The sequence below is a fragment of the Oncorhynchus tshawytscha genome, linkage group LG34 (assembly GCF_018296145.1).
Source record: "Oncorhynchus tshawytscha isolate Ot180627B linkage group LG34, Otsh_v2.0, whole genome shotgun sequence".
NCBI classification, from domain to species: domain Eukaryota; kingdom Metazoa; phylum Chordata; class Actinopteri; order Salmoniformes; family Salmonidae; genus Oncorhynchus; species Oncorhynchus tshawytscha.
The window spans coordinates 9,221,180-9,248,295 of record NC_056462.1 but is presented as its reverse complement, the minus strand read 5'-3'; the positions used below and the strand labels follow the sequence as shown (position 1 = coordinate 9,248,295).

Here is a 27,116-nt window from a genome sequence, read left to right as displayed (position 1 = left end):
AAAAGGACAACATGATATCTCATTTATTAACAAATTTGCTCACCTATTTATTTAGTACAAAACTAACTACTGTTCAGTCCTCGTAGTTAATTGCACTCACCTGGTGTCCTAGGTCTAAATTAGTCCCTTATTAGAAGAAGATGAAACCCAGAAGGGTTTTGGCCCTCCAGGACTGACATTTAACAGCGCTGAGAGACTTAGTAATCCAAAAAACCCTCTTACCGCAAGACACTTCACATGATAACTATAATATGTCAGCTAAAGAATGGTTCCCAGACATCCCCTGTATACATCTTAAGCCACACGGCTATGACTTCTCCTCATTGTGGACACTCCTATGTTTGATAAGGTTACTCTGAAAGGAGAAGCTCTTGTAACACAGCTTGCACATGAAGGGCCTCTCCTTGGTGTGAACAGTCTGGTGCTGCTTCACATAGTTCGCATGAGCGAAGCGCTTTCCACATGTGGGGCAGGCATACGGCTTGTCGGCGTCCGTCTTAATGCTCGGCCTACCACGTTGTGACCCAATGACACCAGATGAGGTAGAGGGAGAAGTAGGAGCCAACTTCGAGCTACCTCCTTGAGCCAACTTCGAGCTACCTCCTCTAGCCATTGTTTGAGTGTTGTTGGGATTGTGTGCTGTGTTATAGGCTAGGTACCTCTCTTGGTGAACACCTATCCTGACCCTGTCTGCATTCGTGGGGTTACCATGAGGCAGCTGAGGAAGGTTAGGTCCAGGTCTTCTATGAACCCAGTCACCAGACATTAGATGAGACCCTGAAGGAGAAGACCGACTTCCTGAAAGACTACCACCAGGGTGGTCTCCCACCACTCTCTGTGAGGGCTGAAGCCCAGGGTTACCTGCTCTATTCATCATGGATACTATGGTGTTTGCATCATATGAAAAGGTGGATCTCTCTCTATCAGCGCCAGGCCCTGCTTCCTCCCTGCACTGAGACTGTGAAGAGAAGGGTCTGGGCTGCAGACTGGATCCCTGACTGGAGCCTCCGTCTCTCTGATGACCACCAGGACTGAGGTTGTTCAGTCCACCCGTCCACTGGTTGTGTTCTGTGTGGTGGTGGAGTCTCTCAAACTCGCGTTTGGGTCCTGGTTCTGACCCAGAAAGGAAGAGGGAAGGCTCCTGGTTCAGGATCCTGATCCGGGGCCAGGGTTGGTGATCAGCCGCTTCAGAGGTCCACTCTCCCCCACCAGTAACACTGGATATCAGCAGATCTTCTTCGACTGCAGACTGCAAAAAAAGATTGTACAGAAAAGCTTAAAGGTTTATATAAAAAACTCTTTGCTGTACACACAGAAACATGAAATTATAAACTGTTAACCACAGCCAAGCCCATCTCTAATATTGTGATATAAGTACCGTAACAATTTGGAGCCATTGGTGTGTATTATTAAAACAATTCCATGTGTGTTGATTTAAGAATGAAGTATAATATTTTGGTTTGACTGAGATAAGAGAAACTGAGTCCCAAAAAATACAAATAAAGAATCAAGTTATCGCACAAAATGATACGTGACAAGTAAAATGTATTTTCTCACTGTTAATGTAACCAGGTAGAAGTTTGGGGTCAGACCCCGACCCTACTTGGTACCGGAAAATTAAAGGGAAACAGTATGGCAGTCTGCAGTCTCTCTTACTTGGCCAACACTGTCCACGCTTTGCTAAAAAGCGTGTTATTCAAGCAGTGTTGCGCGCAGTTAGACAATGGTCATCGGTCCGGTATTCTTGCTTCACGGTGAGCTACAACCGACAGACGGCGATACAGTGTGTGTGTGTGAGAACATGCGTTGCGTCGCTGTTTTGAAGAACTGTTTTGGACATTACGTTGACTATTGTAATGCAGATTAGTTACTGTCGCTATTCATAAATGAAGTACATGACATGCTCCATTTCTCTCAAAAGGGAAGACTGATAATGTGTAACTAGCCCGTTTGAGTCATTCCGTGTGGGTTACAGATAAGAAACGGTATGTTACTTTTTGCTGATTGTATTGATTTTTGTGAACGCTCAGACACACCGGTAGGATTGTCAAACGTTTGCCTGCCGACAGTACCTCTGAACAGTGTCGACAGCCAGTACCAGACCATGGCCAAATATTTAGCTATCGTTAGCATATTCGCTAGCTAGCACAATATAGCTAGCTAAGGACACTGCACTAACACAGGTAGCTGTTTCATGGTAACTAATCCATTTTGCTTTCATTACGAGCTACAGTGGTTAGGTTGCTGGGAGGAAGTATGTACTGTTGTATGCATTGCGTCTGTGCACTTAGCTAGCTAACGTTAACATCCAATAGTTTACACTGCATATGAAGTGTGACTGGCTCATGACATTTAACCGTGGATGTACAGAGAAAATGCCCTATTTCCCCCCGTTTTGTTGTCAGTCCTTTTACTCCCCCAGTTCGTGCTCTCGGATTGGCTCAAAGTCAAGTTGTTGGCCAATGACGAGCATTATGATTCTGCAAGTAGAAACGGCAGGTTCGTCGCTACCGGTTCGGCACGCAGCAGGTACCACTTTGGTTCTTGCAAGAGAAGGAACGACCTCCCACTGTGATAAGTACCTATCTGCAGTGAGATTCTCAGTGCACTTCATGCAAAACCAATTGCATTTTCATCTTTAAACCATGCATTGTAGCCATGCTGTATTTCTTACATTGTGTTCCGTATTTGGTTTCAGACCTGGCCTTTGCTAGACCTGAATAGCTATATGAGCTTCTGATAGGCTACTAGAACTATGCATTAGGCATTTTACCTAAATAATGTGAACCCGATCTGCTCCTACACAGACCCATTTATACAGTATCTTCCACTTGTATACAGTATCTTCCTCTTTTGTCTTAATCTATTTTTTATAAAAAGGGAAACTGGGTTGTGCCTCTGAGGGAGAACCTGAGTACATTCTCGATATTAGACTTTTCTGTATCTTCGTTTAATAAAATACAATTTAGAATACTTTGGAAAAGGTTCATCACACACATCTTCACTACTTTGTCAAGTAAACATGACACTTAATCGGTGAAACATTTTTACAGACATCACACCAACCATCACCATATCTACTCGGCCTCATCATACTCATTCCTTCCTCAGTTCACCTCAACCAGTTCCCTACTACATCCACAATCAACCAAATTAACAACAAACTAACTAGTACTACATTGCATGTCACTATACTCTATACATGGGCCGTGTGCATTTTCTGCTGGTGTATCCTGAGGTAGCTCCTCCCAGAGAACCTCTTCCCGCAGTGCGATCAGCTTCTCTCCCATGTGGACCTTCGGGTGATTCTTCAGCTGGTGCTGGCAGGAGAACCTCTTCTCACACTGGGGTGCAGCTGTAGGATTTCTCCGCTGCCACATCTAGACAAGTGTGAAACATTTGCCTGGCACAGATGGCAGCCGAACGGTTTGTTCCCCGTGTGCAGGTATTCCCAAACTGGGGTACTCCAAATAAAAATGTGATTCACATTTTCAAACCGTAAATGTATATTTTCCAACGGGGCTATACATTTGGATAAGGTTTATTTCCTGCCTGAGTAGCCTCGTTTTCATTGCGAAATAACAACAATGTCAACTACAGGTAGCCTAGTCAAATAATTAACATCCAATCACATTAACCGTTACTCTCTCACGGGACGACTTCACTCTTGCGCAGACATTTAGAAACGAAACATGTCATCTTTATTCTCAATCAAATTGCCATGTATAAAAGGAACAGATGCATTAATAAGGGGCTAGACGCATCTTATATGGTGAGCTACTGAGTGGCTAGGACAGGCAAGCTCCATACTATTGTGGAGGACTTAATTCTTCCTGCTCTGCAGATATGGCTGGGACAATGCTGGGGGAAAAGGCCCAAAAAAACTATACAGACAATGCATTCATCAAACGACTGTTTCACGACACATCAGTGACATGGCAGGAGATGTTTTGAAACAATTACTGCTTTGCTTACAAGTCAGTGAATTATATGTGTTACAGCTGGATGAGTCAACAGACGTGGCGGGCCTGTCACAGCTCTTGGTATATGTCCGTTACGTCAATTAAGGAATACATTCTCTTCAAACCACTGGAAACCAGGACAACATGAGAGGATATTGTTTTAAGTACTGGACAGCTTTGTGACATCAAATGGACTTTGGTGGTCAAGATGTGTTGGTATCTGTACTGATGGCGCAAAAGCCATGACCGGGAGACATAGTGGAGTGGTATCGTGCGTGCAAGCAGTTGCTCCTGATGCCACCTGGTTACACTGCAGCATCCACCAAGAGGCTCTTGCTGCCAAGGGAATGCCTGACAGCTTGAAAGACATTTTGGACACTACAGTGAAAATGGTTAACTTTGTTAAAGCAAGGCCCCTGAACTCTCGTATTTTCTGCATTATGCAATGATATTGGCAGCGACCATGTAACGCTTTTACAACATACAGAAGTGCGCTGGTTATCAAGGGGTAAAGTATTGACACTTTTTTTTTTTAATTGAGAGACCAGCTTAAAGTTTAATTTTCACTTGTCTGACCACTTGCATGGTGACGAGTTTCTCACATGACTGGCCTATGATGTTTTTTCTCGCCTGAATCTAGGATAAGAGAGACTCTGCAACTATATTCAATGTGCGGGACAAAATTGAGGTTATGGTTAAGAAGTTGGAGCTCTTTTCTGTCTGCATTAACAAGGACAACACAGGTCTTTCCATCATTGTATGATTTTTGTTGTGTGCAAATTAACTCAAGCTTACGCACAATGTCAAATGTGATATAGCGAAGCACCTGAGTGAGCTGGGTGTGCAACTACGCAGGTACTTTCCCGAAGGGGATGACACAAACAACTGGAATCGTTAACCCTTTCATGCCCTGCCTCCAGTCAACTTACCGATATCTGAACAAGAGAGCCTCATCAAAATTGCAATAAGCGGTTCTGTGAAAATCAAATTTAATCAGAGGCCACTGCCAGATTTCTGGATAAGGCTGCACTCAGAGTTTCTTGCCTTGGAAAATCGGGCTGTTAAGACACTGATGCCCTTTGCAACCACGTACCTATGTGAGAGTGGATTCTCGGCCCTCACTAGCATGAAAACTAAATACAGGCACAGACTGTGTGTGGAAAATGATTTACGACCGAGTCTCTCCAATACACCCAACATTGCAGAGTTATGTGCATCCACTCAAGCACACCCATCTCAATTAACCTGTGGTGAGTTATTCACCATTTTTGATGAACAAATAAGGTTTTATATGTAAGATGGCTAAATAAAGAGCAAGATTTATTATTATTATTTGTGCCCTGGTCATATAAGAACTCTTTGTCACTTCCCACAAGCCGGGTTGTGACAAACTCACTCATTTTTATGTTTAATAAAAGTATCATATAGTCTGTGTGGCAGGTTTACAATAATGGCAAAAAAACATTTGAGTGCACTGACCCTGGTGCTAAAGGGGGTACGCAGCTGGAATGTTTGAAGGAGTATGTGACTATAACAAGTTTGGGAAACACTGCTCTGGTGGATCTCCACCTGTTTGGGGAAACTGAAGGCTTTCCCACAGAATGAACACGGGAAGCGCTTCTCTTTGCCACCGGATCTACTGATGGCGTTACTAATACTGTCAATGGGCTTGTGTAGCCATTTAGTGTTGAGCCACTGGCATAGTCTGAGGTCTGGTTTAACATTAGGAGAGTGTGAGGAGAACGAAGGCCAGGGAGTGTCTGTGTTGTCGCAGGGTCTGTGTTCCGGTTGATAGATCCTATAGAAGGCAGGCTGTAGGCAGCACCTGTTAGGGGGTTAACGTGAGGCACCATCAGTCTCTCTGAATCACAACTATAGGAGCAGGACGGAGCATCGCTAGCCAAGTCTGTGTCTGTTCTCTCCTGCTGCATACTGACCCCCGTCCCCGCAGACCAAATCTATGTCTCCTCGTCCCCGCAGTCTGTTGTCAAGTACGGATGTTGTTTTGTTTTTCGACTGTGTTTCTGGTTGTGGTTAATATGTTATTCCCTAGCCTGAGTTGAGGACGCAGTCCCATCCACTGACCTCCACTATGTCACCTCTGGTCCTGACCTGCTCAGTGATGTTGTCCCCTGGGCTCTTGGCTGCACCGGTCTGGGTCTGGGAATCCAAGATGGCTGCCCAGTCTCCTCTATTAGCCTCCAGCCAACCACCTGCAGGAAGAGGTTAGAAAACAGACTTTCCAAACATGACAGGGAAAACTCACTTCATTTTGGTAAATTAACTGGTCAAGTTCAGCCATTATAATGTGTTTTTGTATGTAAACATACGTTCTATTGATTTTATTTTATGAATGAGGAAAAAAATTGCCTGGCGCATCAATTTTCCTTTTGAAGATCTGTTACTGTATGTAGACTATAGGCATCGTCATATGTCAGATAGTGAGACGATTACTCCAGGACTGATGAGGGATGGTCCTTGCATAGAAGCGATGTCAGCTGTCGGAAGAATATGGGTTATATGTATTTCACTCTTACCTTGCGCCCCCATCTTTAGTCCACTCTGCAGGTCAATGCTCTCTGGTCCGTCTTCTATCGTCTCCTCTTTGACCAGTAGCAGGTCAGGCTTCCCATCCTCCATGTCTTCTGACTGTAAGAGATACAGAGTGAGAGGACGTTGGATCAGAAATCTGATATGAGCACCCTGCTATGGAGCATCTTCTGATTGGGGTATGAGTACTATGCAACATTTAGTTAATTGTTACTATGCAAAAGTATTAGTTGATTTGATTACTTTACACTCTTTAATGGTTTGATAATTCAAAGGCATGGTCCCACACTTAAGACAAAATGAATCAAGACCTGGCCCCGTATCCACAAAGAGTGCTGATCTAGGATCTTTCCATATAATCTCATTCATTATGATCTAAAAGGCAAAACTGATCAAAGATTAGCCCTCCTACTCAGAGTCTTTGTGGATTTGGGCCCTGACCTAATATAATTCAGACTGTAGTTTACAGAGGGCTCACCTCAGTGAGACTGTGTGTGTTCCTGTGCTGCTCAGCTGGTTCCTCTGTGGGTTCAAGAGGAGGTGTAGTCTCGTTGTCCTCCATGACCATGGTCCCCTCAGGGTTCCCCAGACTCTCCTCACACCCCTCCTCCTTCACCAGCAGCACCTCTGAACCCTCCTGGAAGAGACAGGTGATACAGATTAGACATACACTCCCTCAGGTACATACAGACACTTTCACCATGGAGTATTAACCCATCCCCACTACGTCTGAGTCCTATACTGTAGTTACAGAATGACTTCATTGTTGTTAAGCCCATCATGGTGGATATAAATATGATGTTGTGGGTAAATAGTCAGCTAGTCAAAAGTCAGACAAACCTGACTAAATTATTTTGACGTGTACAGTAGGTGTTTTAGTATGTAGGTATGTGTTGGTATATTGGTTATAAAGCGCTGTCAGGTGTATGCAAAATAGGGTGAGATGTGATGTATACTAAAGAGTCTCAATGAAAGTCTTGGAATGAAGTGTCACATTTTGTGTTTATTAACCATAAACAAGCTTTAAATACACCAGATGAAAACCACACATACACACATCTCAACTAGAAATCAACATGAACTTGATGAACTGCATTCTTTTTCTCATTAAAAGTGTCTCGGGATAAAAAGTAGTTGGAAGTAATGAAATAGTCATTTGTGAACATCATATAGCCTACTCAGTACAAACACAATATGTAACAGACTTTTTATGCTATACTGTTTGTCATTTTACCTTTACATGTTTAAGTCATTTAGCACACTCTTATTCAGAGCGACTTACAGGAGAAATTAGAGTTAAGTGCCTTGCTCAAGGGCACACAGATTTCTTAGATTCGAACCAGCCAACTTTCGGTTACTGGCCCAAAGCTCTTAACCGCTAGGCTACCTGCTGTCCTCTAAATGTGACTTATATATTCCACAATGTCTGGGCCTTGCATTTCAACACGCTTTTTTGTTGTGGAAATTGATCCATTACTGCGGTTTACTTTGTGCATGCATCTACTACAGTGCCTTCAGAAAGTATTCAGACCGCTTGACTTTTTCCACATTTTGTTACGTTACAGCCTTATTCTAAAAATTGATTAAATAAAAATCATCAGCAATCTACACACAATACCCCCTAATGACAAAGTGAAAAAGATTACATTTAAAAAACGTATTTACATAAGTATTCAGACTATTTGCTATGAGACTCGAAATTGAGCTCTGGTGCATCCTGTTTTCATTGATCATCCTTGATGTTTCTACAACGTGATTGAAGTCCACCTGTGGTAAATTCAATTGATTGGAGATGATTTGGAAAGGCATACACCTGTCTATATAAGGTCCCACAGTTGACACTGCATGTCAGAGCAAAACACAAGCCATGAGGTCGAAGGAATTGTCTGTAGAGTTCTGAGACAGGATTGTGTCAAGGCACAGATCTTGGAAAGGGTACCAAAACATTTCTGCAGCATTGAAAGTCCAAGAACACAGTGGCCTCCATCATTCTTAAATGGAAGAAGTTTGGAACCACCAAGACTCTTCCTAGAGCTGGCCAACAGGCCAAACTGAACAATCGGGGGAGGAGGACCTTGGTCAGGGAGGTGACCAAGAACCCGATGGTCACTCTGACAGAGCTCCAGAGTTCCTCTGTGGAGATGGGAGAACCTTCCAGATGGACAACCATCTCTGCAGCCACTCCTCAGTAAAAGGCACAACAGCACACTTAATTTGCCAAAAGGTACCTAAAGACTCTCAGACCATGAGAAACAAGATTCTCTGGTTTGATGAAACCAAGATTGAACTCTTTGGCCATCCAACCTGAGAGCTTGAGAGGATCTGCAGAGAAGAATGTGAGAAACTCCCAAAATACAGGTGTGCCAAGCTTGTAGAGTCATACCCAAGAAGACCCGATGCTGTAATTGATGCCAAAGGTGCTGAGTAAAGGGTCTGAATACTTAAGTAAATGTCATATTTTTATTTTTAATAAATTAGCAAAAATTTCAAAACCTGTTTTTGCTTTGTCATTATGGGGTATTGTGTGTCCATATGGAAAGGGGGGACTATTTAATACATTTCAGATAAGGCTGTAACCTAAAATGTGGAAAAAGTCAAAGGGTCTGAATACTTTCCGAAGGCACTGTACGTCATCTTGCTGAATCTACCTTCAATACAGGGTTTAATCTAAATATCAGAAGCTAACGAGTGGAATGATTACTTTCTATGTTATGGAGTGGAATGGTTTTTTTGCAGGTGTATCTTGAGGTAGCTCCTCTCTGAGAACCTCTTCCCGCAGTGCGTACAGGCAAATGGCCTCTCTCCCGTGTGGATCTTCAGGTGCATCTTTAGATGGTCCTGGCGGGAGAACCTCTTCTCACACTGGGGACAGCTGTAGGGTTTCTCCCCTGTGTGTACCCTCTTGTGCCTTTTCAGGGTGCCAGCCTCGGTGAAGCGCATGTGACACTGGGTACAGCTGAACCGTTTCTCTTTACTATTGCTTGATGTGGCTCCCCCTCCCTGAGCCTGGGCTCTAGCCCTGTCATTTGGGTTCAAACCCTGATCGAAAAGGACGTGGCTGTCTGAATCGGAAGGAACCATCGATGTGGACACTGGGTCGTGATCCCTAAACAAGTGTAAAGGAGAGTGAGTCGCAACATTTGGAAATGTCTCTAAGTTTTCCCTGTAATCTAAGAAATCTCTGCCCTGTGAGTGTCCATCTCCTAGGTTACTATCTGCATTCCATGTGGGGGCAACGTCACCCTCCAATTTCACAGTCACTTCATCTACGACTAGACCCTCCCCTTTCTTATCTCGGCACCCTTCAGAGTATACACTACTACTGTAATGGTTCCAGTCCCCTCTAGACAGATCAGTCTGTGTCTCTAAACACAAGGGCATGTTGCCAGGGTCCATCTCTGTAGTGTAAGAACAAGACGGATCATCACTGCCAGAGTCTAACGATTCACCATGACCACTTGAATGAACCGTCCTCTGGCTTTGGTGAAATACTGGTAAACACTCTGAGCCGGGGGCAGGAGGACAGCCCAGTCTCCGCACCCCCAGTCTCTCTGGTTCTGATATGTGGCCAGAACCTGTGTGTAAGAGCCTGTGTGTTACAGTTAACGTCTTGGTGTCTGTCGCTGACTTGAGAACGACGTTCTGCGTTCCACTGACCTCCGTGATGCTGTGTCGGGTCCTGGGCTGTGTTGGGGTGGTAGTGGGATTCTCCGTGGCTACAGGGGGCGCACCAGACTCTCCAGTCTGGATGTCTCTGCTGTGCCGTGTGTCCTTCTGTCCCTCAGTCCTCTCCTGCTTGACTCCAGGACCTGCAGCTTCTGCATCTGCAGACTGACAAGAAAAGAAGTGGTTATTATCGGTACAATGGTTGAATTGGATAACAATGTTGAAGAGAAGTCTCACAAGCTCCCCTATGGCAGATAAATGAGGATGTACATGTAAGCAAGTGAATAGCTGGGGGGACATTTGATTTACAAAGTAACACATTTTTAATGCAACACTATTCCACTAACCTCTATCACGATAACGTGCTGGGTTGAGGTTCCACTCCCCTCATCAACAGTGATTGGTTGTTCATCTGTCCATGTGCTGTGTCCTGCTGGCTTCACAAAGCTCCTGTGGCCTTCAGTGAGATGTCCTTCACCTGAGAGAGTGATTGTGGGAAAATAGGTTGTTAGATTAGCTACTGCCTGCTCAACGGTATAGACCCCTTTCTGTGTTTGCAAACATTGCCGTACAATTTGGTTGCAGAACTCAGGGGAGTTAAACGAGTCCATACCTTTTTAAAATATTTATATATATGCTATCTTCAATAGCTCTTAAACAAAGTGTGCCAAGCCTGCCCCAAAAAGTGGATTTTTATCCATCCTCCCCTGATTTAGAACATATTTTCATATTCATGACACACTTTGCTCAGGAGTTAGTCTCGGTACCAGTCTTAGCTAACATTCCAGTCCTGTCATTTTCAAAGAGACTGGGCGTTTGGCAATTTCAACATTCATTATGCAGACGGATTTACTGCAAGGTTGCTGATTGTTAGTTGACAGCATTAATATTTTCCATGACAACGCTCTGACATAAGACAATGCCTGCTGCGGTAATTCCCTTGTGAGAAGGCAGTGTCAATGCAAGATCATGTTGTTCAAAGATGACTCCGTCATGAGAGAGAGAAATAATGATAGAAAAAATATTAGCCTACACGATTCAATCGAGCTGCATTTGATTTAATAAGAGGAAAGTTATGCAGAACTGGCACCTGTCTTCATTCCTTGCACTGGCTGGTCATCATGACTTGCTTACATTTTTACAATCTTATGCTCATTTCAGTTATATTTGTTCCTCCTCACTTATACTTTTTTGAATGGACATTAGGAAAAACAGCTCAATGCAGACCAGCAAAGTCTTGAAACTGGAGTAGCCTCTCCAAGCCACGGCAGCTGGGCTTCGCCGATTAGTTATGGTACGCAAAAAGGACCAGCCATACTGTCTGTGTGAACTACAGGGCTCTAAATTAGCATATTGTTAAGGATGCATATCCACTTCCTCGTATCCAAAACACTCTAGATACCCTGTCGACGGCCAAATGGTTTAGCACTTTGGACTTAACGTCAGGCTACTGGCAGGTAGAACTTATTCCCAGCGACGGTAAGGCGGCCGCTTTCTGCAGCAGGAAGGGCCTCTGAGTGAAATGTGATGCCTTTTGGGCTCTGCAATGCACCAGCGACGTTTCAATGTTTAATGGACCGCGTCCTGGCCAGAATACAACGAGAGACCGGCGGCAGGTAGCTTAGTGGTTAGAGCATTGGGCCAGTAACCGAAAGGTTGCTGGATCGATTCCCCGAGCTGACAAGGTAAAAATCTGTCGTTCTGCCCCTGAACAAGGCAGTTGGCCTACTGGGGAACAGTGGGTTGTCATTGTAAATGAGAATTTGCCTAGTTATACTATTAAATGTTTTATCATCTTGATGACATCATCCTGGCACAAGTGTTTAATCGGCTAAGCCAAACCAACCTGAAATTGAAACCCTCCAAGTGCTGTCTCTTCTGCCGACAGGTAACCTATCTTAGACACATAGTTTCTGAACACGGCATCGCCATAGATCCCCCAAAAATTCTGAAAGTCCAAGAATGGCCCCAGCCTACCTGCGTTTCAGAAGTCTGTCAGTTCGTTGGCCTGGCCTCGTACTACCGACGTTTTGTCAAAGGTTTTGCTGCTGCAGCCAAGCCCCTGCATGAGCTTACAAAGAAGCATGCTCATTTCCAGTGGACACCAGAGTGCCAGGAGGCATTCAAAAAAAATGAAAGCTACCCTCCACCGCGCCCGTCTTGGGCTATCCACTCAACAGCGGCGACCTCATCCTCTACAGACGCCAGCAATTTCGGCATTGGAGGTGTCTTGTCCCAGTGAGGAATGCATTCTAGAGTACGGGAGTCAGCGGCTGTCCTCCACCGAGCAAAACTATTGTATCACACGGAGGGAGCTACTGGTAGTAGTGGAGTTTACTACACACTTCCGTCAATACCTGCTTGGAAGACCCTTCATCGTGCGCACCGACCACAGCAGCCTTCGGTGGCTCATAAGGATGAAGGAACCAGAAGGTCAACTGGCGAGGTGGCTCGAGAAGCTTGGAGTATAATTTCAAGGTCATACATCATGCAGGACGCCACCACAAATGCTGACATCCTGTCCAGGAGGCGCTGCCACCAGACTTGCCCCTGCACTATACAGGACCCTACCCAAAATAATGACCGTTTCAGGTACCAGGAAGTGCTGTCTGACCTCAGCCCCAGCATAGCTGATAATGCTGTGGAAGCTACTTTTATGGAGCTCTGCTCAGTGGGGCTAGGAGACCCCAGCCTATAGCCTGCACTCCCTAAAGCTTCTGGAGCTGCCTTCAACGTGGAGTCGGGTCATCGGGACAGTGAAGATGACACGTCGGACGTAGAAAAGATTAGCCTCACTGTTCTGTTCCATGGACTGACTACTGAGGAATTACGTCAAGCTCAGATGGCTGACTGACATGGGCCCCGTGAAGAGATGGCTCGAGGAAGGTCAGGAACGGCCATCGTGGGGGGCCTGTGTCGCCAGTCGGGCCAGCGACTGAGGCATATAGGAGCCAGTGGAAGAGACTATGTCAAGAATTCTTATGAGACTGTCTCATTTCTCTTATGGTGCTTCTACTGTACCGAAGGCGCAGTGTTTTACCCACAGATACTCCTACCTCGTGTGTTCGGGACAGATATCATGAAGCAGATGCATGACGGCCCAGTAGGTGGTCACATTGGCGTGGAATGCACAAATGCCCAGCTGCAGACAAAGCACTGTCTGCTTGGGAGTACCTAAGGAGAGGATCACCATTGATCTAATGGGCCCCATGAATGAGACAGAATGCTACAATCGCTACTTATTGGTTGTTCAAGACTAGGGTTGCACATTTTGGGGAATATTCAGAGGTGAAAGCTTTGTGGGAAATAAATGGGAATTAACAAAAATATTAACAAATTAATATTAATACCATTTAAATGTTTTTTTTAAAAACATTGGATATATTTACGATATCATATGGAAACAAACAAACCTTTTACCTTATAATTAGACATAACTGCACATTATTAAATCCTTCCAATAGAAATAAAAAAAATAACAATTTAGTTACGAATTGAACATTAAGAGTTGACTCTTCACATGGGATGATTTCACTGAATAACAAAATGAAATATTGAATGATCCCCAATGATCCATCGCATCTCCCAAAAAACCTTTTCAACATACATCGGTAAAATGATAGACTAGAAACTAAAGCTTTGGTTGTCTTCCTCTCAGGCTTCCATGTCTTCTCCCTGGACAACCTCAATGTCCACCTCTTGAACATCAGACTGAGGCCTCATCTTCACTGTCACTTTCCAACCTTGTTGAGGATAGCTTGTCAGACTCAAAAAGCCTAAAATTTGCCCGGGTGGGCACCAATTTTTCAACCCTTGTATTTGGTAAGCCTGTTGTGGGCTTTGGTTTGTGTGTTCCCAAACAAGGACCAGTTGCGCTCTGAGGTGGATGTTGGTGGGATTTGGAGGATGATGGTGGCAACAGGGGAAAGAGCATCAGATCCACAAAATCCCTTCCACCAGGTGTCTGATGAGATATGTTGCCACAACTGCCATATTGCATCTCCAGCCCAAAGCCCTTGCTTGGAAGTGTTCTTCGCCAGACTGCCAAGAACCTTGCACTCATCCAGGCCAAGGTGGCGAAACACGGTAGTGATGACACCATAGGGCTTGTTGATCTCTGCACCAGACAGGATACTCTTGCCAGCATACTTGGGGTCAAACATGTACACTGCGGAGTGTATGGGCTTCAGGCAGAAGTCTTCACGCTTTTTGATGTATTTCAGAACTGCAGTTTCCTTTGCTTGGAGCAACAGTGAAGTGGGCAGGGCAGTACGGATTTCTTCTCTTACATCTGCAAGCAGAGTCTGAACATCAGACAGGATGGCATTGTCTCCCTCAATCCTTGCAATGGCTACTGCTATAGGTTTCAGGCTACTTACCACTCTCTCCCAAAATCCATCATCCAGGAGGATCCTCTTGATGGGGCTGTGCATATCTGCAGACTGTGATATGGCCATTTCTTGGAGAGACTCCTTACCCTCCAGGAGACTGTCAAACATGATGACAACACCACCCCAATGGGTGTTGCTGAGCAGCTTCATTGTGGTGCTCTTATTCTTCTCACTTTGCTTGGTGAGGTAGATTGCTGCAAGAACTTGATGACCCTTCACATACCTAACCACTTCCTTGGCTCTCTTGTAGTATATCCATTATTTTCAGTGCCATGTTGTTAGGTTCTTATTTTTCAGAGTAAATAACTCAGACTCTAGAAAAGCATTAACCAAGTTTAATTCTGCCCAAAGGTTCATATATGTATAAATATATATATTTCTTATTAAATACTTTTTTCTTTACATAGTTGAATGTGCTGACAACAAAATCACACAAAAATTATCAATGGAAATCAAATTTATCAACCCATGGAGGTCTGGATTTGGAGTCACACTCAAAATTGAAGTGGAAAACCACACTACAGGCTGATCCAACTTTGATGTAATGTCCTTAAGACAAGTCAAAATGAGGCTCAGTAGTGTGTGTGGCCTCCACGTGCCTGTATGACCTCCCTACAATGCCTGGGCATGCTTCTGATGAGGTGGCGGATGGTCTCCTGAGGGATCTCCTCCCAGACCTGGACTAAAGCATCCGCCAACCCCTGGACAGTCTGTGGTGCAACGTGGCGATGGTGGATGGAGCGAGACATGATGTCCCAGATGTGCTCAATTGGATTCAGGTCTGGGGAACGGGCGGGCCAGTCCATAGCATCAATGCCTTCCTCTTGCAGGAACTGCTGACACACTCCAGCCACATGAGGTCTAGCATTGTCTTGCATTAGGAGGAACCCAGGGCCAACCGCACCAGCATATGGTCTCACAAGGGGTCTGAGGATCTCATCTCGGTACCTAATGGCAGTCAGGCTACCTCTGGCGAGCACATGGAGGGCTGTGCGGCCCCCCAAAGAAATGCCACCCCACACCATGACTGACCCACCTCCAAACCGGTCATGCTGGAGGATGTTGCAGGCAGCAGAACGTTCTCCACGGCGTCTCCAGACTCTGTCACGTCTGTCACATGTGCTCAGTGTGAACCTGCTTTCATCTGTGAAGAGCACAGGGCGCCAGTGGCAAATTTGCCAATCTTGGTGTTCTCTGGCAAATGCCAAACGTCCTGCACGGTGTTGTGCTGTAAGCACAACCCCCACCTGTGGACGTCGGGCCCTCATACCACCCCATGGAGTCTGTTTCTGACCGTTTGAGCAGACATGCACATTTGTGGCCTGCTGGAGGTCATTTTGCAGGGCTCTGGCAGTGCTGCTCCTCCTTGCACAAAGGCGGAGGTAGTGGTCCTGCTGCTGGGTTGTTGCCCTCCTACGGCCTCCTCCACGTCTCCTGATGTACTGGCCTGTCTCCCGGTAGTGCCTCCATGCTCTGGACACTACGCTGACAGACACAGCAAACCTTCTTGCCACAGCTCGCATTGATGTGCCATCCTGGATGAGCTGCACTACCTGAGCCACTTGTGTGGGTTGTAGACTCCGTCTCATGCTACCACTAGAGTGAAAGCACCGCCAGCATTCAAAAGTGACCAAAACATCAGCCAGGAAGCATAGGAACTGAGAAGTGGTCTGTGGTCCCACCTGCAGAACCACTCCTTTATTGGGGGGGGTCTTGCTAAATGCCTATAATTTCTACCGGTTGTCTATTCCATTTGCACAACAGCATGTGAAATGTATTGTCAATCAGTGTTGCTTCCTAAGTGGACAGTTTGATTTCACAGAAGTGTGATTGACTTGGAGTTACATTGTGTTGTTTAAGTGTTCCCTTTATTTTTTTGAGCAGTATATATATATATATATATATATATATATATATATATATATATCACACACCACACACACACACAGTGGGGAGAACAAGTATTTGATACACTGCCGATTTTGCAGGTTTTCCTACTTACAAAACTTGTAAGCTTGGTCTGTAATTTTTATCATAGGTACACTTCAACTGTGAGAGACGGAATCTAAAACAAAAATCCAGAAAATCACATTGTATGATTAAGTAATTAATTATAATTTTATTGCATGACATAAGTATTTGATACATCAGAAAAGCAGAACTAAATATTTGGTACAATATTACAGAGATCATACGTTTCCTGTTCTTGACCAGGTTTGCACACACTGCAGCAGGGATTTTGGCCCACTCCTCCTTACAGACCTTCTCCAGATCCTTCATGTTTCGGGGCTGTCGCTGGGCAATACGGACTTTCAGCTCCCTCCAAAGATTTTCTATTGGGTTCAGGTCTAGAGCCTGGCTAGGCCACTCCAGGACCTTGAGATGCTTCTTACGGAGCCACTCCTTAGTTGCCCTGGCTGTGTGTTTCAGGTCGTTGTCATGCTGGAAGACCCAACCATGACCCATCTTCAATGCTCTTACTGAGGGAAGGAGGTTGTTGGCCAAGATCTCGCGATACATGGCTCCATCCATCCTCCCCTCAATACGGTGCAGTCGTCCTGTCCCTTTTGCAGAAAAGCATCCCCAAAGAATGATGTTTCCACCTCCATGCTTCACGGTTGAGATGGTGTTCTTGGGGTTGTACTCATCCTTCTTCTTCCTCCTCCAAACACGGCGAGTGGAGTTTAGACCAAAAAGCTTTATTTTTGTCTCATCAGACCACATGACCTTATCCCATTCCTCCTCTGGATCATCCAGATGGTAATTGGCAAACTTCAGACGGGCCTGGACATGCGCTGGCTTGAGCAGGGGGACCTTACGTGCGCTGCAGGATTTTAATCCATGACAGCGTAGTGTGTTACTAATGGTTTTCTTAGTGACTTGGGTCCCAGCTCTCTTCAGGTCATTGACCAGGTCCTGCCATATAGTTCTGGGCTGATCCCTCACCTTCCTCATGATCATTGATGCCCCACGAGGTGAGTAGTGTAGCAGTGTATCAAATACCTGTTCTCCTCACTGTATGTACGGTATTTTCCTGTTACTATGTACTAGTTAACAAAAAATCATGTATGTCATATAAAATATATTCACCCCACCCAGTATTGTAATCAAAACTTACCAGAAAGGATATAGTCCTTGGCTCAGACAGTGTAGTAATGTGGGCCCAATAGCATGTCATTAGTGTACAAGATCTTGAGAATCAGCTGTACATGTGATGGAAGAATGCACTGGGCATGCAGAGGGTTGCAATTCCATTGAGTTGGGGACAGTTTAACCAAAATATGCCACAAGACCTTGAATTGCCATGTGTATCCCACAAAGGTTCACTGTTATAAGCTCTTTTTTGATGAATTTAAGCAAAATTCTCCATGGAAGAATTCCAGAAATGTACCAGAAAGATTGCAACCCTATTCAAGACTATTTCACAAAGTGGGTGGAAGCCTACCCTCTGCCCAACAATCAAGCCGTGACAGTGGCTGAAGTTCTGACAGCTAAATGGGTGTGTCGCTATGGAGCCCCAAAGACACTCCACAGCAATCAAGGCTCCAATTTCGATTCTGAAGTCTTCCAAAGAATGTGGCACAGCGGTCTAAGGCACTGCATCTCAGTGCTAGAGGCATCACTACAGACCCTGGTTCGATTCCAGGCTGTATCACAACCGGCCGTGATTGGGAGTCTCAGAGGGTGGGGCACAATTGGCCCAGCGTCGTTAGGGTTTGGCCAGGGTACGCAGTCATTGTAAATAAGAATTTGTTCTTAACTGACTTACCTAGTTAAATAAAGGTTAGCCTGTAGAGCAATAAAGCACAGTTCAACAGGGTTCACTCCGAATATGATGCTCCTTGGAAGAGAAGTAACAGAACCCATCAACCTGGTGGCTGGCTTGTAACCCGATCATGAGCACACCAAGACCCTCCACAGTATGTTGTACAGCTATGAGACAGATTGGAACTTGCTCACGAGATTGAAAGGGAAATTCAGGTTCAGTCTGTGAAGCATGCCAAAAAGCAGTATGACAAGAATGTCGCAAGGACACACTACAACGTTGGTGACACAGTATGGTACTTAATTAAAGGAACAAAGCGGGTGCCAGACAAAGTACGATGTTCCTACCGTCCTATAAGGGTCCTTACTTCAAACTGGGACCTGGCCTCTTGCTCTTCCATCCTCTCTATTCCTCTTATAGCTCTTGAACTAGTTGCCTAGCCCAATGCGTGTCCCAAAAGTACAGTCGTGGCCAAAAGTTTTGAGAATGACACACATTAATTTTCACAAAGTCTGCTGCCTCAGTTTGTATGATGGCAATTTGCTTATACTCCAGAATGTTAGGAAGAGTGATCAGATGAATTGCAAAGTCCCTCTTTGCCATGCAAATTAACTGAATCCCCCAAAACATATTCACTGCATTTCAGCCCTGCCACAAAAGGACCAGCTGACATCATGTCAGTGATTCTCTCATTAACACAGGTGTGAGTGTTGACAAAGACAAGGCTGGAGATCACTCTGTCAAGCTGATTGAGTTCGAATAACAGACTGGAAGCTTCAAAAGGAGGGTGGTGCTTGGAATCATTGTTCTGCCTCTGTCAGCCATGGTTACCTGCAAGGAAACACTTGCCGTCATCATTGCTTTGCACAAAAAGTGATTCAAAGGCAAGGATATTGCTGCCAGTAAGATTGCACCTAAATCAACCATTTATCGGATCATCAAGAACTTCAAGGAGAGTGGTTCAATTTTTGTGAAAAAGGCTTCAGGGCGCCCAAGAAAGTCCAGCAAGTGCCAGGACAGTCTCCTAATATTGATTCAGCTGCGGGATCGGGGCACCACCAGTACAGAGCTTGCTCAGGAATGGCAGCAGGCAGGTGTGAGTGCATCTGCACGCACAATGAGGCGAAGACTTTTGGAGGATGGCCTGGTGTCAAGAAGGGCAGCAAAGAAGCCACTTCTCTCCAGGAAAAACATCCGGGACAGACTGATATTTATAAAAAGGTACAGGGATTGGACTGCTGAGGACTGGGGTAAAGTCATTTTCTCTGATGAATCCCCTTTCCGATTGTTTGGGGCATCCGGAAAAAAGCTTGTCCGGAGAAGACAAGGTGAGCACTACCATCAGTCCTGTGTCATGCCAACAGTAAAGCATCCTGAGACCATTCATGTGTGGGGTTGCTTCTCAGCCAAGGGTGTGGTCTCACTCACAATTTTGCCGAAGAACACAGCCATGAATAAAGAATGGTACCAACACATCCTCCGAGAGCAACTTCTCCCAACCATTCAGGAACAGTTTGGTGAAGAACAATGCCTTTTCCAGCATGATGGAGCACCTTGCCATAAGGCAAAGGTATAACTAAGTGGCTCGGGGAACAAAACATCGATATTTTGGGTACATGGCCAGGAAACTCCCCAGACTTTAATCCCATTGAGAACTTGTGGTCAATCCTCAAGAGGCAGGTGGACAAACAAAAACCCACAAATTCTGACAAACTCCAAGCATTAATTATGGAAGAATGGGCTGCCATCAGTCAGGATGTGGCCCAGAAGTTAATTGACAGCATGCCAGGGCGGATTGCAGAGGTCTTGAAAAAGAAGGCTGAACACACTGCAAATATTGACTCTTTGCATCAACTTCATGTAATTGTCAATAAAAGCCTTTGACACTTATGAAATGCTTGTAATTATACTTCAGTATTCCATAGTAACATCTGACAAAAATATCTAAAGACATTGAAGCAGCAAACTTTGTGGAAATTAATATTTGTGTCATTCTCAAAACGTTTGGCCACTACTGTAGATATATAGTTTGGTCACTTATTGAGCAATTCAAAAATCTCTCTCTATATATACACACATCTATATCCACAGTACCAGTCAAGCGTTTGGACACACCTACTCATTCCAGGGTTTCTTTATTTGTACTATTTTCTACATTGTAGAATAATAGTGAAGACAAACTTTTAAATAACACATATGGAATAATGTAGTTACCAAAAAAGTGTTAAACAAATCAAGATGTATTTTATATTCGAGATTCTTCAAAGTAGCCATCCTTTGCCTTGACAGCTTTGCACACTCTTGGCATTCTCCCAACCAGCTTTATGAAGTAGTCACCTGAAATGCATTCCAATTAACAGGTGTGCCTTGTTTAGTTAATTTGTATAATTTCCCTTAATGCAGTTGAGCCAATCACTTGTGTTGTGACAAGGGGGGGGGGTATACAAAAGATAGCCCTATTTGGTAAAAAGACCAAATCCATATTATGGCAAGAACTCAAATAAGCAAACAGAAACAGTCCATAATTACTTTAAGACATGAAAGTCAGTCAATAAGGAACATTTCCAGAACTTTGAAGGTTTCTTTAAGAGCAGTCGCAAAAACCATCAAGCGCTATGATGAAACTGGCTCGCATGAGGACCGCCACAGGAACGGAAGACCCAGAGTTACCTCTGCTGCAGAGGATAAGTTCATTAGAGTTACCAGCCTCAGAAATTGCAGCCCAAATAAATACTTAACAGAGTTCAAGAGGAGACTGAGTGAATCAGGCCTTCATGGTCGAATTGCTGCAAAGAAACCACTACTAAAGGACACCAATAATAAGAGACTTGCTTGGGCCAAGAAACACGAGCAACGGACCAGTGGAAATCTGTCCTTTGGTCGGATGAGTCCAAATGTTAGATTTTTGTTTCCAACCGCCGTATCTTTGTGAGACACAGAGTAGGTGAACGGATGATCTCACCATGTGTGGTTCCCACCATGAAGCATGGGGGAGATTTGATGGTGTGGTGGTGTTTGGCTGGTGAAACTGTCTGATTTATTTAGAATTCAAGGCACACTTAACCAGCATGGCTACCACAGCATTCTGCAGTGATACGCCATCCCATTTGGTTTGTGCTTAGTGGGACTATGATTTGTTTTTCAACAGGACAATGACCTAAAACACACCTCCAGGCTGCAAGAGCTTTTCTGGTGTGATGTGATCACATTGGCTGGTGGTAAAAATGCAATAATGGGAAATCCTCTCTTCTCCAGGCACCCAATGTTTATGTTTACAATAAAACATTTTATGTCAGAATGTCCAAATTTAGAATGCTTCTCATGAAATGTATTGAAAATGAAATGCAGAAACGTCCTCTCACGGTCGGCTGTGTTTATTTTCAGAAAACTTAACGTGTAAATATTAGTGGTTGACCGATTCATCAGAATGGCCGATTAATTAGGGCCGATTTCAAATTTTCATAATCGGAAATCAGTAATTTTGGACGGCGATTTTTTTTGTTTTGTTTTACACCTTTTATTTAATCTTTATTTAACTAGGCAAGTCAGTTAAGAACACATTCTTATTTTCAATGACGGCCTAGGAACGGTGGGTTAACTGCCTTGTTAAGGGGCAGAATGACAGACTTTTACCTTGTCAGCTCAGGGATTCAATCTTGCAACCTTACAGATAACTAGTCCAATGCTCTAACCACCTGCCTCACGAGGAGCACACCTGTTACGCGAATGCAGTAAGAAGCCAAGGTAAGTTGCTAGCTAGCGTTAAACTTAATCAATCATAATCACTAGTTATAACTACACATGGTTGATGATATTACTAGTTTATCTAGCGTGTCCTGCGTTGCATATAATCGATGCAGTGCTCATTCACGAAAAAGGACTGTCGTTGCTCCAACGTGTACCTAACCATAAACACCAATGCCTTTCTTAAAATCAATACACAAAAATATATGTTTTTAAACTGCATATTTAGCTCAAAGAAATCCAGGTTAGCAGGCAATATTAACCAGGTGAAATTGTGTCACTTCTCTTGCGTTCATTGCACGCAGAGTCAATGGCTCATTTCAAACTAATTTGCCATAATTTTACATAATTATGACATAACATTGAAGGTTGTGCAAAGTAACAGGAATATTTAGACTGATGGATGCCACCCGTTAGATAAAATACGTAACGGTTCCGTATTTCACTGAAAGAATAAACGTCTTGTTTTCGAGATGATAGTTTCTGGATTCAACCATATTAATGACCTAAGGCTCGCATTTGTGTGTTTTATGTTATAATTAAGTCTATGATTTGATAGAGCAATCTGACTGAGCAATGGTAGGCACCAGCAGGCTCATAAGCATTAATTCAAACAGCACTTTCATGTGTTTTGCCAGCAGCTCTTCTGTTTGACTTCAAGCCTATCAACTCCCGAGATTAGGCTGGTGTAACGATGTGATGTGAAATGGCTAGCTAGTTAGCGGGGTGCGCGCTAATAGCGTTTCAAACGTCACTCGCTCTGAGACTTGGAGTAGTTGTTCCCCTTGCTCTGCATGGGTAACGCTGCTTCGAGGGTGGCTGTTGTCGTTGTGTTCCTGGTTCGAGCCCAGGTAGAAGCGAGGAGAGGTACGGAAGCTATACTGTTACACTGGCAATACTGCAGTGCCTATAAGAACAACCAATAGTCAAAGGTATATGAAATACAAATGGTATAGAGAGAAATAGTCCTATAATTTCAATAATAACTACAACCTAAAACTTCTTACCTGGGAATCATATGTTCTCATGTTCTGAGCAAGGAACTTAAACGTTAGCTTTCTTACATGGCACATATTGCACTTACTTTCTTCTCCAACACTTTGTTTTTGCATTATTTAAACCAAATTGAACATGTTTCATTATTTGAGGCTAAATTGATTTTATTGATGTATTATATTAAGTTAAAATAAGTGTTCATTCAGTATTGTTGTAATTGTCATTATTACAAATACATTTATAATTTTTTTTTTTTTTTTTTAATGATTTAAAAAAATAATAATAATAATAATCGCCCGATTAATTGGTATTGGCTTTTTTTGTCCTCCAATAATCAGCATCGGCGTTGAAAAATCATAATCGGTCGACCTCTAGTAAATATTTGTATGAACATAACAAGATTCAACAACTGACACAAACTGAACAAGTTCCAAAGACATGTGATACAGTGTCCCTGAACAAAGGGGGGGTCAAAGTCAAAAGTAACCATCAGTATCTGGTGTGGCCACCAGCTGCATTAAGTACTGCAGTGCATCTCCTCCTCATGGACTGCACCAGATTTGCCCGTTCTTGCTGTGAGATGTTACCCCACTCTTCCACCAAGGCACCGGCAAGTTCCCAGACATTTCTGGGGGGAATGACCCTATGAGGGAAGGGTACCACATGAGGGAGGAGGATGTCTTCCCTGTAAGGCACAGCGTTGAGATAGCTTGTTGTCATTGCAGGCACAGTCCGATGATGCTGTGACACACCGCCCCAGACCACGACGGACCCTCCACCTCAATTGATCCCGCTCCAGAGTACAGGCCTCGGTGTAACGCTTATTCCTTCGACGATAAACCCAAATCTGACCATCACCCCTGATGAGACAACAACCTTCAGTAAAGAGCAATTTTTGCCAGTCCTGTCTGGTCCAGCGACGGTGGGTTTGTGCTCATAGGCGACGTTGTTGCAGGTGATGTCTGGTGAGGACCTGCCTTACAACAGGCCTACAAGCCCTCAGTCCAGCCTCTCTCAGCCTATTGTGGACAGTCTGAGCACTGATGGAGGGATTGCTGCTGGTGTAACTTGGGCAGTTGTTGTTGCCATCCTGTACCTGTACCGTAGGTGTGATGTTCGGATGTACCGATCGTATGTGTAGGTGTTGTTACACGTGGTCTGCCACTGCGAGGATGATCAGCTGTCCGTCCTGTCTCCCTGTAGCGCTGTCTTTGTCGTCTGACAGTACAGACATTGCAATTTATTGCCTCGGCCACATATGCAGTCCTCATGCCTCCTTGCAGCATGCCTAAGGCACATTCACACAGATGAGCAGGGACCCTGGGCATCTTTCTTTTGGTGTTTTTCAGAGTCGGTAAAGGCCTCTTCAGTGTCCCAAGTTTTCATAACTGTGACCTTAATTGCCTACCGTCTGTAAGTTGTTAGTGTCTTAACGAACGTTCCGCAGGTGCATGTTCATTAATTGTTTATGGTTCATTGAACAAGCATGGGAAACAGCATTTAAACCCTTTACAATGAAGATCTGTGAATTTATTTGGATTTTTACAAATGATCTTTGAAAGACAGGGTCCTGAAAAAGGTACGTTTCTTTTAAATGTTTTTGGGAGATGCGATGGATCATTGGGGATCATTCAATATTTTTGTTCAGTGAAATCATCCCATGTGTAGAGTCAACTCTTAATTGTTGAGTTTATCTAATTTACATAAGTATTCACACCCCTGAGTCAATACATATTATCACCTTTGGCAGTGATTACAGATGTAAGTCTTTCTGGATAAGTCTAAGAGCTTTGCACACGTGGATTGTACAATTTTTTTTTTTGTCAAGGTGCCCTTCATTGCGAGGCATTGGAAAACCTCACTGGTCTTTTGAAATTCACTGCTCAACTGAGGGACCTTTAGAGATAATTATTTATGGGGTACAGAGATGAGGTAGTCATCCAAAAAGCATGTTTAACACTTATTGCACACAGTGAGTCAATGCAATTTATTGAGAAAATGTGGAAACAGTCAAGGGGTGTCAATACTTTCTGAAGGCACTGTAATAGCTGTACAGGGACCGCAACTATGGAAAAATTAACGCTATTTATGAACCATCGAAGACTGAAATCCGTAAATAATAATAATTCAACAACGAATAAAAGTGGTGGATATTTCTCCATCTTCCGATTCAAAATATTGTCTTAGTCATGGCACGCTATGTTTAATCCGAAATTGTATTATCTCATGCTTGGTAGCTATTGACGAGAGAAAATATACACCGAACTCCCAAAATAAAAGAAATGTGTTCTCGGTCAGTTTTGAGATTGGCAAGGATGTAAACTAACAACTTTCTGCAAGACATCCAAGTAATCACATCAGATTAATTATTGTATACAATCCAAACACATGCGCAGAGGGGAACGGGGCTAAAGGTACCTCTTGCCATTCCTCTGTATCGGTCGAGGATCTTGACACTTCTGGGACGACTGCCGAGGACACGCTCTCGCATTGTCCTCTCTGCGCGCTCCCGTGACACCTTCAGTTCCAGTAGCTGTAGTTTCCTCCGCAATGTCCTGTTTTCTTTCTGGCTTTGAGTTATTTCTAAACGACACACTGCATAGTCGTCGTCTACGAGTTTACAGATCTCTGCAACGGCTGCGTTTGCTAGCACCTCCATGATGGAGGCTATTTGAGTGTGAAAAACCATAACGTTACCATTACAGTTAGCCATTGTTAGTTAACCTTAGCAGCTAGCTAGCGTTACCTAAATAACACATCAATTAACCAAGTGCTGTCCCTAACGCGAATTAAAGACTGCCTGTGGTAGGTAGGTGTTGCTATGAAATTATATGTCTTATTTTGAGTTAATAAATGTCGAAATAACTATAAAACCGCTAAGGTAGTCTTGGTCACTGCTCACTTCCGTTTACTAGTTTTTCTTCGTGTAGTATTCCGGCAGACTAGACGTTTTGTTGTGTATTGCTGCCTGACACAGGTCGGGGCGTGTATTGCACACTTCGTTTACAAAAAAGGGAAATAAGAAATTGCACAACCACCCAACAAATACAGTTCCTTTAGAAAGTATTCACACCCCATGACTTTTTCCACAATTTGTTTTTAGTCTTCATTTTTAAATTAATAACATTTAGATTTTTTTTTTTACACTGGCCTACATACAAAACCCCATAACGTTAACGTGGAATTATGTTTTTATATATTTTTTTCCACAAATTATTTAAATGAAAAGCTGAAATGTCTAAAGTCAATAAGTATTCAATCCTTTGTTATGGCAAGCCTAAATAAGTTCAGGAGTAAAAATTTGCATAACAAGTCAGAGTGACTCCGTGCAATTTGTGTGCAATCATGTTAAACATGATTTTTTAATAACTACCTCATCTCTGTACCCCACACATACAATAATCTGTAATGTCCCTCCATCGAGCAGTGACTTTCAAACACAAATTCAACCACAAAGACCAGGGAGGTAATCCAATGCCTTGCAAAGGGCATTTATTGGTAGCTGGGTGAGAAGAAACACATACCTTGAATATACCTTTGAGCATGGGGAAGTTATTAATTACACTTTGGATGGTGTATCAATACACTCAGTCACTACAAAAATACATGTGTCCTTCCTAACTCAGTTGCCGGAGAGGAAGAAAACCATCCAGGGATTTCAACATGAGGCCAATGGTGACTTTAAAACAGAGTTTAATTGGTGCAAGAGGAATAACTGAAGATGGAGCGACAACATTGTAGTTACTCTACAATACTAACCTAAATGACAGAGTGAAAATAAGTAAGCCTGTACAGAATACAAATATGTTTGGAATAAGGCACCAAAGTAAAACTGCAAAAAATGTTGCAAAGAAATTAACTTTTTGTCCTGAATACAAAGCGTTGTTTGGGGCATATCTAACACAGCACATCACTGAGTAGCACCTCTTCATATTTTCAAGCATGGTGGTGGCTGCATCATGCCATGGATATGCTTGTCATCGGCAAGGACTAGGGATAAAAATAAATGGAATAGAGCAATACAGGTATGCAATGCTCTGA

At 43.7% G+C, this 27,116-nt stretch overlaps 1 protein-coding gene across 2 annotated transcripts; it reads right to left on the bottom strand.

Moving 5' to 3' along the window:
* LOC112231961 lies at positions 1-25,997 on the bottom strand. 2 transcript variants are annotated; one of them, XM_042311873.1, is made up of 7 exons: positions 25,494-25,997; positions 10,526-10,656; positions 10,170-10,343; positions 6,991-7,149; positions 6,500-6,611; positions 6,048-6,175; positions 1-1,249 (listed from the first exon to the last, which is right to left on the bottom strand). In XM_042311873.1, exons 1-7 carry the CDS (start codon positions 25,786-25,788, stop codon positions 308-310), a joined length of 1,941 nt encoding a protein of 646 aa, XP_042167807.1. In that variant the 5' UTR covers positions 25,789-25,997; the 3' UTR covers positions 1-307. The 2 variants fall into 2 exon arrangements, with proteins under 2 accessions (XP_042167807.1, XP_024254529.2); XM_024398761.2 differs by having other exon boundaries at positions 6,075-6,175.
* Between the last annotated feature and the right edge of the window lie 1,119 nt (positions 25,998-27,116).

What these genes read in the sequence shown, in the direction of transcription:
- LOC112231961 (XM_042311873.1), bottom strand. Translation starts at nt 25,788, where the DNA reads ATGGCTAACTGTAATGGTAACGTTATGGTTTTTCACACTCAAATAGCC. An exon ending in ATACAGAGGAATGGCAAGAG is followed by an intron (nt 10,657 to 25,493) that starts GTACCTTTAGCC and finishes TCACTCTCTCAG; the next exon opens with GTGAAGGACATCTCACTGAA. An exon ending in CCCGACACAGCATCACGGAG is followed by an intron (nt 7,150 to 10,169) that starts GTCAGTGGAACG and finishes TGTCTCTTCCAG; the next exon opens with GAGGGTTCAGAGGTGCTGCT.